The following is a 14,320-nucleotide window of genomic DNA, read 5'->3' as shown; positions in this document are numbered from 1 at the left end:
TGATGGTATTTACATTGTTGTCAAATCTTCCACTTTTCTGGAAATCTAACGAACTTTCTTATTTCAAATAGAAATACCCTGTATATTTGTTTTTCATTTTGAAGTCCTTAAGAAATTCTGATTATTTTTCGTATAATGTTCCCTGTACCTAAATGTCATAATTTCGGAGTTATTACTACATTTATAATTTATATTATCTTCGCCTATATAAGTTAAAATAATACATTTAGATGGCTATGGCTGTTATTAAAATAACAACTCTGACGTTTCAATACAAATACAAATTCGATTAGTATTTTTGGTGTTTATTTAAAATCACAATGAATCCTCTATTTCTGAAACAGAAGGATACTGAGATTTTAATGATATTAGGATATATGGTGATATGCGTAGAAGTCTAAAAGAAACGTGTAATATATTTAATAATTTATATTAACCGAAATCCCATAACAAAATCTACCGTCAGTAAATTATTAAAAAAGTTCGAAACTGGTTCTGTAAAAGATTTATCCAAATCAGGGCGCGGAAAAAATGCTTCAACTGAAAACAAATACATATTTAGATGTCTGTATCCTGTTAGAAGACGATCCACAAGTACTAGACAAATAGCCAGGGAACTTGATATTTCGCAAACATCAGTAATGATAATAGGGAACTTGCACATTTTTTTTTGTTACATAATAATGTTCAGTTTTGTTTAAAAATGAGATTTCCAAAATTTCACGCTTCAAAAACTCGTAATAACTTAAAAATTCATATTTAAAGTCTTCTGCGGTATAAAATAGTTCATACGACCCGTGACGTCACATAGTTTTACATTAGTTATTATTATGGTTATATTTCGCTGTGTCTAGGTACACTCTAACGTGTACGCAAATAAAAAAGTTAGGTACACGCGAATTAAACTTGATCAAGCCAGTGACTTCATTATTTAACGTGCGCAGTGACTGTATATTTTGGTAAATGCTATTTTGATATGTTTAGTGTTTGTTTGATAGAAAAATACTTGTTAAGGGAAGGGAAGCAGAACTATTTAGATGTTTCAAACTTAATTGTAATAAATCAATGTATATATAAAAGTATATATTTAGGTTAGCAAAATAAATATATGTATTTAGTTGATATGACACGTACAAAATATTGCTAAAATAATTTTTATACGTAAGTTAATTATTATAATCAACTATTCTAAATGGGAAATAAGCCACAATTTAACTAAAAAAATGATTTTATTAACGTTTCGACGTCCAAATCGGATGTTATTGTCAAAATACAAAAAATTAGTCAGATTAAATAAATTATTAGAAAATTTTTTTACTAAGCAACACCATTTTTGTTTAATTTAATATTTTGTATTTTGACAACGACGTCTGATTTAGACGTCGAAACGTTAATAAAATCATTTTTTGGTTAAATTGTGACTTAGTTCCCATTTAGAATAGTTGATTACAAAAATGCCACAAGGATAATAGCTTCAGAACAAGTTAATTATTATTGTGAAAGCTTTCCCAAGTAGCAATTTTTCGACGCATTGGTTGTCAGTACAAACAAATGCACTGTATATATAACGTTGCCCGAGAGCATTTTCAGTTGTTTCGGCCAACGACCCCTAACCCGACTGACATTACGATGTTACAACATTAAGTAATATCTTTAGTTATATGGGCAACTAAGTTATTACTATTGTGACAACTACATATCACAGTCAAGTTTTTTCAACAATCGCAACTACTTAAAAACGTTATAATGCTAAACTAATTTACGCCCATGGGTTTTCTGGCCGACTAGGTAGTTGTCTCTCACGACCACAGGGCCTTTACGTATAGTTCTATAGATATGTGACACGTTTACGGCAACTTCAGGAGCAAAAAAAGAATTTACTTTATAACCTTACTTTTTTCTTATTATTTTATATTTTATTTTGCTGGAAATTTTCGATTTATTTAACAACCTGTTTATTTGTTTTTTATTAGCTGGTTTCTCCATTGTCCATTGTTTTATCAGTAGATTTGATAAGCTCTAATCTTTGTATCAGCTTTGCTAGACATGGTTGCCAGGCCAGTTCTTACTCTTTCAGTACTATATCCGTTGCAAGATAATTTGGCTGAAACTCCGACAAAATATGTACTTTTTGTACATATTTTGTCTGAATTCCATCCGAATTATCTTGCAGCGGATAGTAGTTTTACTTTCAAAAAATCAATAGAAATCAGTAGATTCTTTTTAGGCCCTGTAAATACAATAAAATCTGTGTTAACGTTTACTTGTCAAAATCGCCCGATTTCATAATCAACTTAAAGTAAAGTTCACTTTAAAGTTGACATTTACCCATATATGAATTGTGATAAAGGTAGAGGTACCAACTTACTTAAAATTTAAAAAACTGATTATGAAACCGAGCGTTACAATCATTTTGAAAATTCTCCAAACCAATTATATGAAGATTTCCTTATTTAGATCTGGTATTTACCAGTTTCATTTCTAGACAAGGCGAAAACGGCGGGTTCGAAGGGAAAAATATTCCCATGAAATTTTTTTGCATAATCACATTCGTGAGACATCCCAGAATAAGGTTCAAGAAGTCGACCAAGTGAAAACTGGGCCAATTTTTTTTAACAATTTTTTTTTTAATCAAATTGCAAGAATCAATATTTTTGGCCCGAGCAATTTTTTCTTTAATCTTTTGGACCATTCTGGACAAAAAAGGTCTCTAATAATTTTTCTCTAAAGTTGATCGTTTTCGACTTATAAGCAATTTAAAATTGAAAAAAACGAAAAATGGCGATTTTCAAGGCTTAATAACTCGGTTAAAAGTTATTATTATGAAAGTCAATATATGACTAAATCAAAGTTTGAAGCCGCCCCTACAAGATCCTGAAGAAATTTTTGTCATTATTTTATTACTAAGCTGTTATTTTTAAGTAATAATAAGCGCCATTCACGTGTGCGGGGCTGTAAATGCTGAGTGCGAGAGAGAAGCTATTTCAGCAGTCCCCGCACTCACATTTACAGCAGCGTCAATACGATACAACCACTCATTGTTATTAATTAAAAATAACAGCTTAGTAGTAAATTAATGAAACAGATTTCTTCGGGATCATGTAACGGCGACTTTAAACTTTGATTTAGTCACTTTCTGACTTTCAAAATAATAATTTTTGACCGACTTATTAAGCCTTAAAAATGGCCATTTTCGCGTTTTTCAAATTTTAACTTGCTTCTAACTCGAAAAAGATCAACTTTAGAGAAAAATTATAAGAGACCTTTTTTGTCCAGAATGGTCCAAAATATTTATTTTTGCAATTTGATTAAAAAAAAAATTGTTAAAAAAAATTGGCCCACTTTTCTCGTGGGCGACTTCTTGAACCTTATTCTGGGATGTCTCACGAATGTGATTATGCAAAAATATCTCATGGGAATATTTTCCCAACGAACCCGCCGTTTCCGCCTTGTCTATTCTCTGTCCATCTATTATCATCATCTACGTCCTGAATCTAATTTTCGGTAATGACATTGGGAAATTGTAACAAAATGTCTAAAAATTAATTTAGAAATGGGGTGAATACTATTAAAAAGAAAATTTTATTTTAGTGATAACAAATATTGAAATATACCAAACATCTAATAAAAAACATTGCCTACTAGAATTTTTTAAATAATATCAAAAATATACCAAAACAGTAGATATCTACTAAATGTGGCAACGCTGTTAACGAGAATGATGCACTTCATTGCACTGGTCACATGACCTCTGCCACCCAATAAGAGAGTGCGTTCTAAAGTGGTTGGGATAGTCGGTCCAGGCCGTGTTTGGTCGGCGATTGGACTTCTCGGTTGTCTCATCCGTCTATGGTTCGTAATAAGGTATATTTTAAGTAATATTGGTAATGTTGTTTAATGCACCATTTTGGTTTTTTTGGGATGTAAAGAAAATAAAAACACAAAATATAAAAAATGCAGGCATTTTCTAATACCTTTAAAAGCACCATCAATACATTAAATTTATACAAAACATCTTTAACATAAATTCTGGCTTTAATATTAAAATTAGATTTTTTAAATTTACATATTTTTTGTTAAAAAGGTGATAAAAAATGAGCGCGTGTGTTTTTTAAAGGTGGAATATCCATATTTGACGGTAATCTGAGATGCGTTTATAAATTTCACATCAGGTAATTTTGTTTAAGTCCTTATTTATGTAATTATATAAATTTAAATACCTGATATGATGTCAAAATAGTTTACTTTTTATATAGGTAAAAAAACATAACCAGTCCGACTCTTTGAGCAACCATTGCACGCAGGCACTTTTTATAGTCGCTTCAGTTGTCTTATGCAACGCTTAAGGTTGCCTAGGCAACGTCAAGACAACTCAAAAATCGTCCACCAAATTAGTGCAGAATTGGGTCGTCTTCTAGGCAATAACAACGTTGTAACAAAACGTTGCCACGCGGTAGACAACGTTGTCGCGTCGACAAATTGCTACTTGGGTTAGGTCTTCTTTTTATTTTAATCTTTTACGGTAATACATACTATTTCATTTATAACTAAAAAATATATATTAATTTATAGTCTCTTATCTTTTTCGTACTGTTTTAAAATGTTCTTAAACTCATTAAAAGAACTAAATAATTGTCCACACTCCGTAGTTAATTTAAAAACAAACACTAAACAAATAAAGAAATCACTGACACTCTAACTTTTTTATTTGCGTACACGGTAACGTATACCTAGATACAACCTTATATTTAGGTATATTCTTCTTCTCCTTCTTTAGTTTATTGGCCTCCACCTACTTGGGTATTTGGCAAGCTCATCGTCGTGGAATAAGTCAAAAATATCTATATTCTAATGACATTTATCGTATGTCATTGTAATAATATATACCAGTTTGTTAAAATTGTAGTTTTATATTGTTTTTGAAGGAAAGGAACGAAGGTTTACTATTGAAAATAAAACCATTTTGTAAAAGTACGAATTCTTCTATGAATAGTTCAAACGATCAAAAACACTTGTAACGTAACATAAATGTATTTTCTACTGACGTTTATAACGTCTAATTTAAAATTCTGTTTACTTTATTGGAAAAATGTAAATGTAAAACCAAGTGACGTCACGAAGCGTTTTGGACCACCTGTTTTAATTTGAATTTTTAATCGTCTTTAGGGGCCAAACGAAAGACAAACAAAACTTTTTTAACTTTGATACATGTTTTAAATTATGTTGTGTTGTGATTTATAACATTTTTTTCGAATTTAAAAATTTATGCAAGTTCCCTATTGTGCGTGAAAATAAATTCCATCCATACAAAATTAAATTAGTTCAGGAGTTGTCAGATGATTTCGATAGACGTGAGCAGTTTGCAAACATAATGATGGAAATTGTTACAATCAAAATGATCCAAGTTTTTTAAGTAATGTTATGTTTTGCGATTAGTCCACTTTTTTAATCAATGGAAACATAAATTGGGATAATTATGGATACTGGTCAAGTAACAATCCTCGTTGGATGCCCGAATGTGACAGACCGTATCCATAAAAGCTTAATGTAGGGGCTGGAATAATAGGCGACAAAATAATTGGTCCCTTTTTCATTGAGGGAAATTTAAATGGTTTAGCGTATTTTGATTTATTGGAAAATAGTATTATACCTGAGTTGGTTCGGTTATTTCCAATTTTAATTTCCATTTTAATACAGAAATTTAATTATTCGAAACTTTCAGACAATAACAATATCCCAAACGACAATATTTGGCTGCAAAAAGATGGTGCTCTACCTCACTATGCGCGTGTGGTGAGGCAATACCTAAATAATGTGTTTCCCAGAAGATGGATTGGAAGGCGTGGTTTTATCGAATGGCCCCCGCGGTCACCCGACATGAATCCTTTAGATTATTTCCTATCGGGCCACTTAAAAAACACCATTTATAAAACAAAAACTGCCAATATGTATTTAGAAACTCAAAGATAGGATTACCATAAACATAAGAAGAATTGAGCAGTGAGGGATGTTGCAAAATGTATTGGAAATTTTTAAAAATCACATGGCTTGTTGTATTGAAGTAAACGGACGACATTTTGAGAATCTGCTATATTCGCCTTTACTGGTTTTCTTAATTTCCTAATTGTCTACTACTCAAATATTGACATACCTCTACCATGAATGTGTTTTCAGCTGTTGTAGGTTTTCTGTGCTATGATTTGGATAAATCTTGTACTGCACCAATTTCATTAAACTTTTGAATCTACTGACAGTAGACCTTGTTATGATATTGTTAGGATATAAATTACTTAAGATTATTCAAATTAAAAGAGTTTATTCATCTAAATGTAATATTTTAAAAATGTATAAACATTCTCAATTTCTTTGCAACACGAAAATGCAGCAGCTGCATAATACTATGGTCAAATCTGAGAGTGCAGGAAGAGTCTATACCGGTTTCGGGGGTTGTTTCCCAGTAGTGATATACCCTCCTCTCTCATATTCTTCCACGTACCACACTTTGCGCCCTTCCGAATTGCAAAGAAAGAAATGTCACGGATGAACTAGGGCCATCTACCGAAAAACAAAGTAAGTTATCAATCGAAGTAGCACAGAAAACGAAAATAAATATCGTCTCCATACCACCAGATTGACAACAGGTGGAATACTTTATTTGGTTACACCTCCTGAGATTTTCAAAATTTATAAATCATACAGGATGCCGAGGAAATTAAGATGAAAGAATTTTAAATAATTCACAACTCATCTGCTCAGCGTGGTAAAAGCTCCAACAAGAAAGATTCCTTAATACTCAAACAAAAGAGTAAATGAATTAAAAATGTATAAACATTCTCAATTTCTTTGCAACACGAAAATGCAGCAGCTGCATAATACTATGGTCAAATCTAAGAGTGCAGGAAGAGTCTATACCAGGAAACAACCCCCGAAACCGGTATAGACTCTTCCTGCACTCTCAGATTTGACCATAGTATTATGCAGCTGCTGCATTTTCGTGTTGCAAAGAAATTGAGAATGTTTATACATTTTTAATTCATTTACTTTTTTGTTTGAGTATTAAGGAATCTTTTTTGTTGGAGCTTTTACCACGCTGAGCAGATGAGTTGTGAATTATTTAAAATTCTCTCCTCTTTATTTCCTCGGCATCCTGTTTGATTTATATATATATAATATAAGTAGTGGGGTTCCTACGGTCTCCTCCGCATCCCACATTTCGCTCGCCATCGTTTTCTATCCACCCATTCGTTTTCGTCAATAGCTCTATCTGCCATAGACTGTTCTATGCCTTTCTTCCATGTTTCTGTAGGCCTTCCTCTTCTTCTTCTATTTATGGGTGTGTAATTTAATGCTCTTTTTGGCCATCTTTCCTCTGACATCCTCATAACATGACCATACCATAGCAATTTCTTTGTTTCTATATGGTCAACCGTGGAATATAAACTCTTTGTCCGTCGTCTTATTTCCTCATTTGGTACATGTTCTAATCTAGATACTCTGCATGCTCTACGTAAGTAATCCATTTCCGCTACTTCTATATTTTTTCTTTCGTTTCCTGTGAGTTGCCAACACTCTGCTCCATAAGTTATAATAGGTTCCACAATTGTTCTGTAGATTGTTAACTTTGTGTTCAGCTTCACCTTGTTAGACCATAGTAGGCCATTTAAAATACGAGTTGCTTTCCTGCCTTGTTGTATCCTATGCTGTATGTCTCTTTTTGTAGTTCCTTCTTCTGATGTTTCCTTTTGAAGAAGTCTCCTTCTTCTGTTTGATTTATAAATTTTGAAAATCTCAGGAGGTGTAACCAAAGAAAGTATTCCACCTATTGTCAATCTGGTGGTATGGAGACGATATTTATTGTAGTTTTCTGTGCTACTTCGATTGATAACTTACTTTACTTTGTAATATTTTAACTTCAGCGAAGATAATATCAATGTAGTAATAACTCCGAAATTATGGCATTTAGGTATAGGGAATATTATATAAAAAAAATTAGTATTTCTTAAGGACTTAAAAATCCAAAAAATATACAGGGTATTCCATTTGAAATAAGAAAGTTCATTACATTTACAGAAAAACGGGAGATTTGACAACAATGTAACTACTACCACCACAATATCGGCTGCATCACAAAACCTTTAAACGCCAAAATTTGTAAAAATCGTAGAAGCCGTTTTCGAGATAATTGAGGGTTTCCATACATAAAACTCACTCGAAGACTAAACTCGAAAACTAAAACGAAGAATCCACATCTTCGGCCCCTAAAAATGGGAACCGATTAAATGATACTGAGGAAAAACAAAAGATCCTTCGTGTGGTCAAGAATGCTCCCTGTTACATCCAAACCTAAAGAAGACTTGAAGATGCCTTATGTTAAGGACATCAAACCTAGAGAAGCATAAGACATCACAAACAAAATGAAAGTAATAATCTACCCTATCAACTTCTTGAACCATACATCAATAATACAAGGCTGGTGCAGGCGCGAATCCAAGGGGGGTCAATGGGGTCAATTTCCCCCTCCTTGAGACCTCGCCTGGTGTCTACTGACACTGTTTTTAAGAAAAAGATTACGATCTAACATAAATAGTGAATTTTGTATCCTGTTGGTAACTGAATAACTGAAACATAAATATGGCAGAATTCCTTGGAATAGAAAATTATTAAAAGTCTTTGGAACATAATAATATGTAAATGAAAAAGTCCCACAATAAATCTGTTTATTGCCATCTATTCAATTCAGTGCCAGAGACCAGATAAAAATAGTATGTAATTGCCGGTGCTGTTATCGTAATTTGATCATTTAATAAAACCTCCCGAATAAGAGCCGCTTTTAGAAGGATGTCCAAAGTATTATGTAACAGAGACCTAAAATTGGCATTAAGGATCTGACTACTTCGCTGCTACGTGTTCTCGGTCTTACTGTATGGTGAATATTGGTCTTACTGTATGGTTTTGGACGGACTGTGAATAAAATCGATCTAAATCGCCTTGAGGCTCTCCAAATGTGATGCAATAGAAGAATTTTAAAAGTTTATTGGATGGAGAAGATTCGAAACACCACAATACTAGAATGTCTCAGTAAGATTACTGCGATTATAAAAAGCATCAATAAGACATTATGAATTATTTCTGACATGAGAGGTCCATAATATAGGTTGCTACAAAATATATATTATTCAAGTGAAAATAGCAGGCAAACGCAGTCCAGGACGAAGAAGTACTTCGTGGTTGATTTAAGGTGGCAATAAATAAAATTAAGATACCTATGATGGTAACCAACGTTCTGAAAGGACATGGTACATGAAAAATAAAAAAATAACAGCCCATCCCGAAAAATAATCCTGCGTACGCCAATCACGAGAAAATTTTTATGTCATTGCCCCACCTTGCAAGGTTGCTGGATCCGCCTTTGGGCTGGTGAGACGGTGATCAACAGATCTATATAAACAAAAAGTACCGGGTGTCCCAATAAGAATGGCTCTCGGCCATATCTCAGGAACCGTTTATAGTACAGCTTTGGGGAAAAAATTTTATAACAAAAGTTACCTCGAGAAAAGCCTGGAAATTATTTTCATATTTGTAAGTCCACCGCTAGAGGGCGTAATTGAATGTCAAAAATTTAAAAATCAAAATTTTACAAAATTTATATAATGAAAGGGCACTGAAAATTCAATCATCGTATTCTTCGCAAAGTTCTGCGAATATTTGATTTCACAAGTGTAACTCTACCGTTGCAAATAAGAGGTGGGGGTGAGTGGGAACCTTGTTATGAAAAATGGCTGTAAGTCCGGTTCTGCTTAATAGATTTTTGCAAACTTGGTCTCGTTGAAAACAGATCTTTTTCGTTAATGTAAGAGTTATAATTACGAAACAGCCTAATAAGTAATATGCCAGCTAGGGGGCGCTATTTTATGTTTTTCAGAAATCTAGTTTTCTTTGGAAAATATTAAATACAAGTATGCACTTTTAACCCTGTATTATAAAATTAGACCAAATTATCAACAGAATACCGAAAACCGCATGTCGATACCTTTTTTCTATCTCGAGATATCTTAAGAACTGTGTTAATTTTTAAACATAACTGATGATGTCTCCTGTAAACGAAGTTACGGAAATCAAAGTGGAAACAAGTAGTGTGTTGTGGAAAAAAATTAAAGCGTGGCACTTGCGGAATGCCGACAGAAGTGAATACTTATTATAGATTCGATTATATTCGTTTGATTCGATTAAATTCCATTCGATTAGATTTAATTTTATTTAATATATATTATATCTATAATTTAATATAAATATATAATATATACCTAATTTAATACATTATATTATATACTAGTGATTTTACCCGTTAAAATTAGGATTAATAAGATATAAAGATACATAAAGCTTTAAATTATTATTTTTCTTAATAATGTAACCGATATTTTTTAATTTAAAAATTTAATTACTGATGAAGTATAGTAAATACTTCGTGTAAATTTTAATCGTAAATAATGCATGGAAGAGTTCATTTATTTTTAGATACTCTCATTAAAGGGGAGGCCGTTATAAAAAAGTGACTTGTATAAATTTGTTGATTACATTATTCCTTTCAACCTACTTATCCTCAAATTGTATTTTTAAACATCCTATTAATTTTATATAATAATAATAAAATTGACTATCAAATCTGAAGTAAAAATTCTTTTGAAAGTTTGTTAATTCTAAAATTAATGGCTAAATTCACTAGTAAAGTTTGTCAAACGTAGCAAAAAGTTTAAAAATTTCGGCGATTGTAAGATTTTCAAACTCTTTCCTACGTTTGACAAACCATATATTATATTATGTATTAAATTGGGTATATTTTAAATATATTAAATTATACGCATAATTATAATAAATAAAATTAAATCCAATTAAATGGAATCGAATTGAATCGAACCGAATATAATTGAATCTATGAGAAATATTCACTTCTGTCGGCACTCCGCAAGTGTCCCGCTCTAATTTGTTTCCATAGCACACTACCTGTTATCACTTTGATTTCCTTAACTTCGTTTACCGGTGACATTATCAGTTTGTTTACAATTTATACGTTTCTTAAGATATCTCGAGATAGAAAAGAGGTATCGACATGCGGTTTTCGATATTCTGTTGATAATTTGGTCTAATTTTGTAATACAGGGTTAAAAGTGCATATGTACTTGTATTTAATATTTTCCAAAGAAAACTAGATTTCTGAAAAACATAAAATAGCGCCCCCTAGCTGGCATATTACTTACTAGGCTGTTTCGTAATTATAACTCTTACATTAACGAAAAAGATCTGTTTTTAACGAGACCAAGTTTGCAAAAATCGATTAAGCAGAACCGGACTTAAAGCCATTTTTCATAACAAGGTTCCCACTCACCCCCACCTCTTATTTGCAAAGGTAGAGTTACACTTGTGAAATCAAATATTCGCAGAATTTTGCGAAGAATACGACGATCGGATTTTCAGTGCCCTTTCATTATGTAAATTTTGTAAAATTTTGATTTTTAAATTTTTGGTATTCAATTACGCCCTCTAGCGGTGGACTTACAAATATAAAAATAATTTCCAGGCTTTTCTCGAGGCAACTTTTGTTATAAAATTTTTTTTCCCAAAGCTGTACTATAAACGGTTCCTGAGATATGGCCGAGAGCCATTCTTATTGGGACACCCGGTACATGTCGCTGCACACGCTTCATCACGCAATTTTATCAAAACAATTTATCGAACTAGGTCACACAAAGATGGAAGAAGACCTAGACCTGCTCCTATAGATTGCACAACATTAGAATTTACCAAAAAAGTAAAATTAAGTTATGATCTCTTACAAAGAATGAAAACTAGAGGGCAAATAAAAGACATATGGCAAAAAAAAGAAAAAGTAGAAAGTCAAAGATAGTCATGGAAATATATAACAGAAAAGACAGACAATAATGGTTAAGCATAGAAGAGCAATAATTTACTTAAAATATTGATAAAGGTCAAATATGGTACAAGAATACTTACCTATACCAATAAATATACTTAAAATGGTAAAATATGGCACAATCATATATGGCAAAAAACAAATAATTTTTGCAGTAGTCAGTAAGTTCTATTGGTTTTGATATATAACGGTTCACAAATTTGTTGATTACCTTCAACCTTTTTAGCCTCTTCCTCTTCTTCTGCCTCATTCTCGGAAATATCTTGATCAGTAACGTTAATTCGTACAAAACTTTGTAATAATTCAGCCTCACGTGTTATGCTTAGCCTTTTTTCAGCATAGGTTCTAGATTCACTCATGTTGCTGTGGTATACTTACCCAATTGTTGAGTAATTTACCAGGTAACAGACAGTCACGTAACACGTAGATTTATTACAATATTACATGTACAATTATGAACGGGAGTATTTTTCACACACCGTAATGGATATTTTACTGCGAAAATAACACCTTTGGGGTTTCCATGGAAACTCGGAGGTGTGATCAATTTGTGAAAATTGTAACGCGTTTCTAAGGAAAGATGGTCAGAAAATTGTCACTTCTGCGTGTTTAAAAAAAACGATTTCCGGTTCTAAATCTTCATTTGAAATAAAATAATCTCAGGAACTGTCTGTATACGTTTTCCTGGAGCTATTTCTTTGTGGCATTTATGTAATTAACTATTCTAATTGTCTGTATATGAGTAATATTTTTAATTTTCGACTACATTTTAGGAGGGGGAGGGGTTCTGCGGATTTTTACCAATTTATTTATCTTACCTCCCTACTATTTATGTATCTTAAACTGACCCCGACAAATATAAAACAATAAATATATAAATAACAAGGAAAATCAGAGAAGCAAAAGAAAAAGAAGCAGTGGAAAGATGCCAAGAAATTGTACGATAGTCACAATGGACATAGAAAAGTTAGAGAACTCACAGGTGGACTAAGTCGGAGAACAGAAAGAAAATCTAACTGATTCTGACGGAAACATCATCTTAGACAAACAGAGTAAAATAAAAACGTGGAAAGAATATCTAGAAAAACTATTCGAAGACCAAAGAGATAACACCTTTGAGCTAGAAGAAGAGGTAAATGATGGACCAAGAATATTACAGCAGGAAGTTTATTCTGCAATAACACAGCTAATGGATAGCAAAGCAGCAGGTCCCGACAGGCGCAGATCCAAGGGGGGGTCAATGGGGTCAATTGCCCCCTCCCTGAGACTTCGCGTGGTGTCGCCTTTTTTTAAGAAATATATAATTACGATTGAAAATAAATAGTGAGTTTTGTGTCCTGTTGACAACTGAATAACGGAATGAAACATAAAACATAATTCCTTCTCCAAAGTACGTGTTCTCGGTCTTACTGTATGGTATCGAGTCTTGGACTGTGAATAAAATCGATCTATAGAAGAATTTTAAAAGTATCTTGGGTGAAGAAGATTCGAAACTCCACAACACTCGAACGTCTCAGCAATATAGAAGGCATCAAGAAGAGAAAAGTGGAGTATTTTGGACATGTAATCCAGTTTCATATTATTATAATAGGAGAAGTTTCAAATATAGGCTGCTACAAAATATTATACAAGTGAAAATAGAAGGCAAACGCAGTCAAGGACGAAAAAGCACTTCGTGGTTAATTTAGGGTGGCAGTTAATAAAATTAAGATAGCTATGATAGTAACCAACGGTCTGAAAGGACATGGTACATGAAGAAAAATAAAGTAACAGCATATACCGAAAAAGAATCCTGCGTACGCGAGTGAAGAGAAAAGTTTTATTTCATTGCCCCCTACTTGCAAGGTTGCTGGATCGGCCGTTGGGTCCCGATAATACCAACCAAATAATACTACCAAATAATACCAACAGAATGGCTGGAAGTCTGAGTTTATTGCACTTCCAAAAAAACCAGGAACCAAAAAATGCGAAGAATACCGTACGATAAGCCTAATGAGTCATCTTTCAAATTTCGCCCAACCAGTTCGGGTTCATAAATGCTGTTGGTACGAGATAGGCTTTTTTTCAATACAAGTTTTATTCCAGAGATGCAGAGACGTCAATTGCGACGTAAATGCATGTCTGGTTGATTACGAGAAAGCGTTTGATCGAGTACAGCACGCCAAGATGATGCAAATACTAAAAGAAGCAGGAATCAACAACCAAGATCTGAAAATAATTAGAAACCTTTACTGGAGACTGGAACCAGACTGAAACCTCAGAGTTGAAGGTAAATGCACCGAATATGTGAAAATCATGCGTGGGGTGAGGCAAGGCTGCATTTGTCCCCTCTAATTTTCAATCTCTACTCTAAAAGAATATTTATCGAAGCTTTGCACGAAACTGACA

At 32.8% G+C, this 14,320-nt stretch overlaps 1 protein-coding gene across 1 annotated transcript in view; it reads right to left on the bottom strand.

The window, feature by feature from the left end:
• Positions 1–12,411, bottom strand: part of LOC114329070 (outer dynein arm-docking complex subunit 4) — a 72,305-nt gene extending 59,894 nt beyond the window's left edge. Inside the window, exon 1 of the mRNA XM_028278084.2 lies at positions 12,144–12,411. Within this exon, the coding sequence (XP_028133885.1) occupies positions 12,144–12,291 (148 nt within the window). The 5' untranslated portion in view covers positions 12,292–12,411. The remainder of the gene's footprint in view (positions 1–12,143) is intronic.
• Positions 12,412–14,320: the final 1,909 nt, after the last annotated feature.

The sequence above is a fragment of the Diabrotica virgifera genome, chromosome 1, assembly GCF_917563875.1.
Source record: "Diabrotica virgifera virgifera chromosome 1, PGI_DIABVI_V3a".
NCBI lineage: Eukaryota > Metazoa > Arthropoda > Insecta > Coleoptera > Chrysomelidae > Diabrotica > Diabrotica virgifera.
This window is presented reverse-complemented; position numbering and strand designations above follow the sequence as displayed.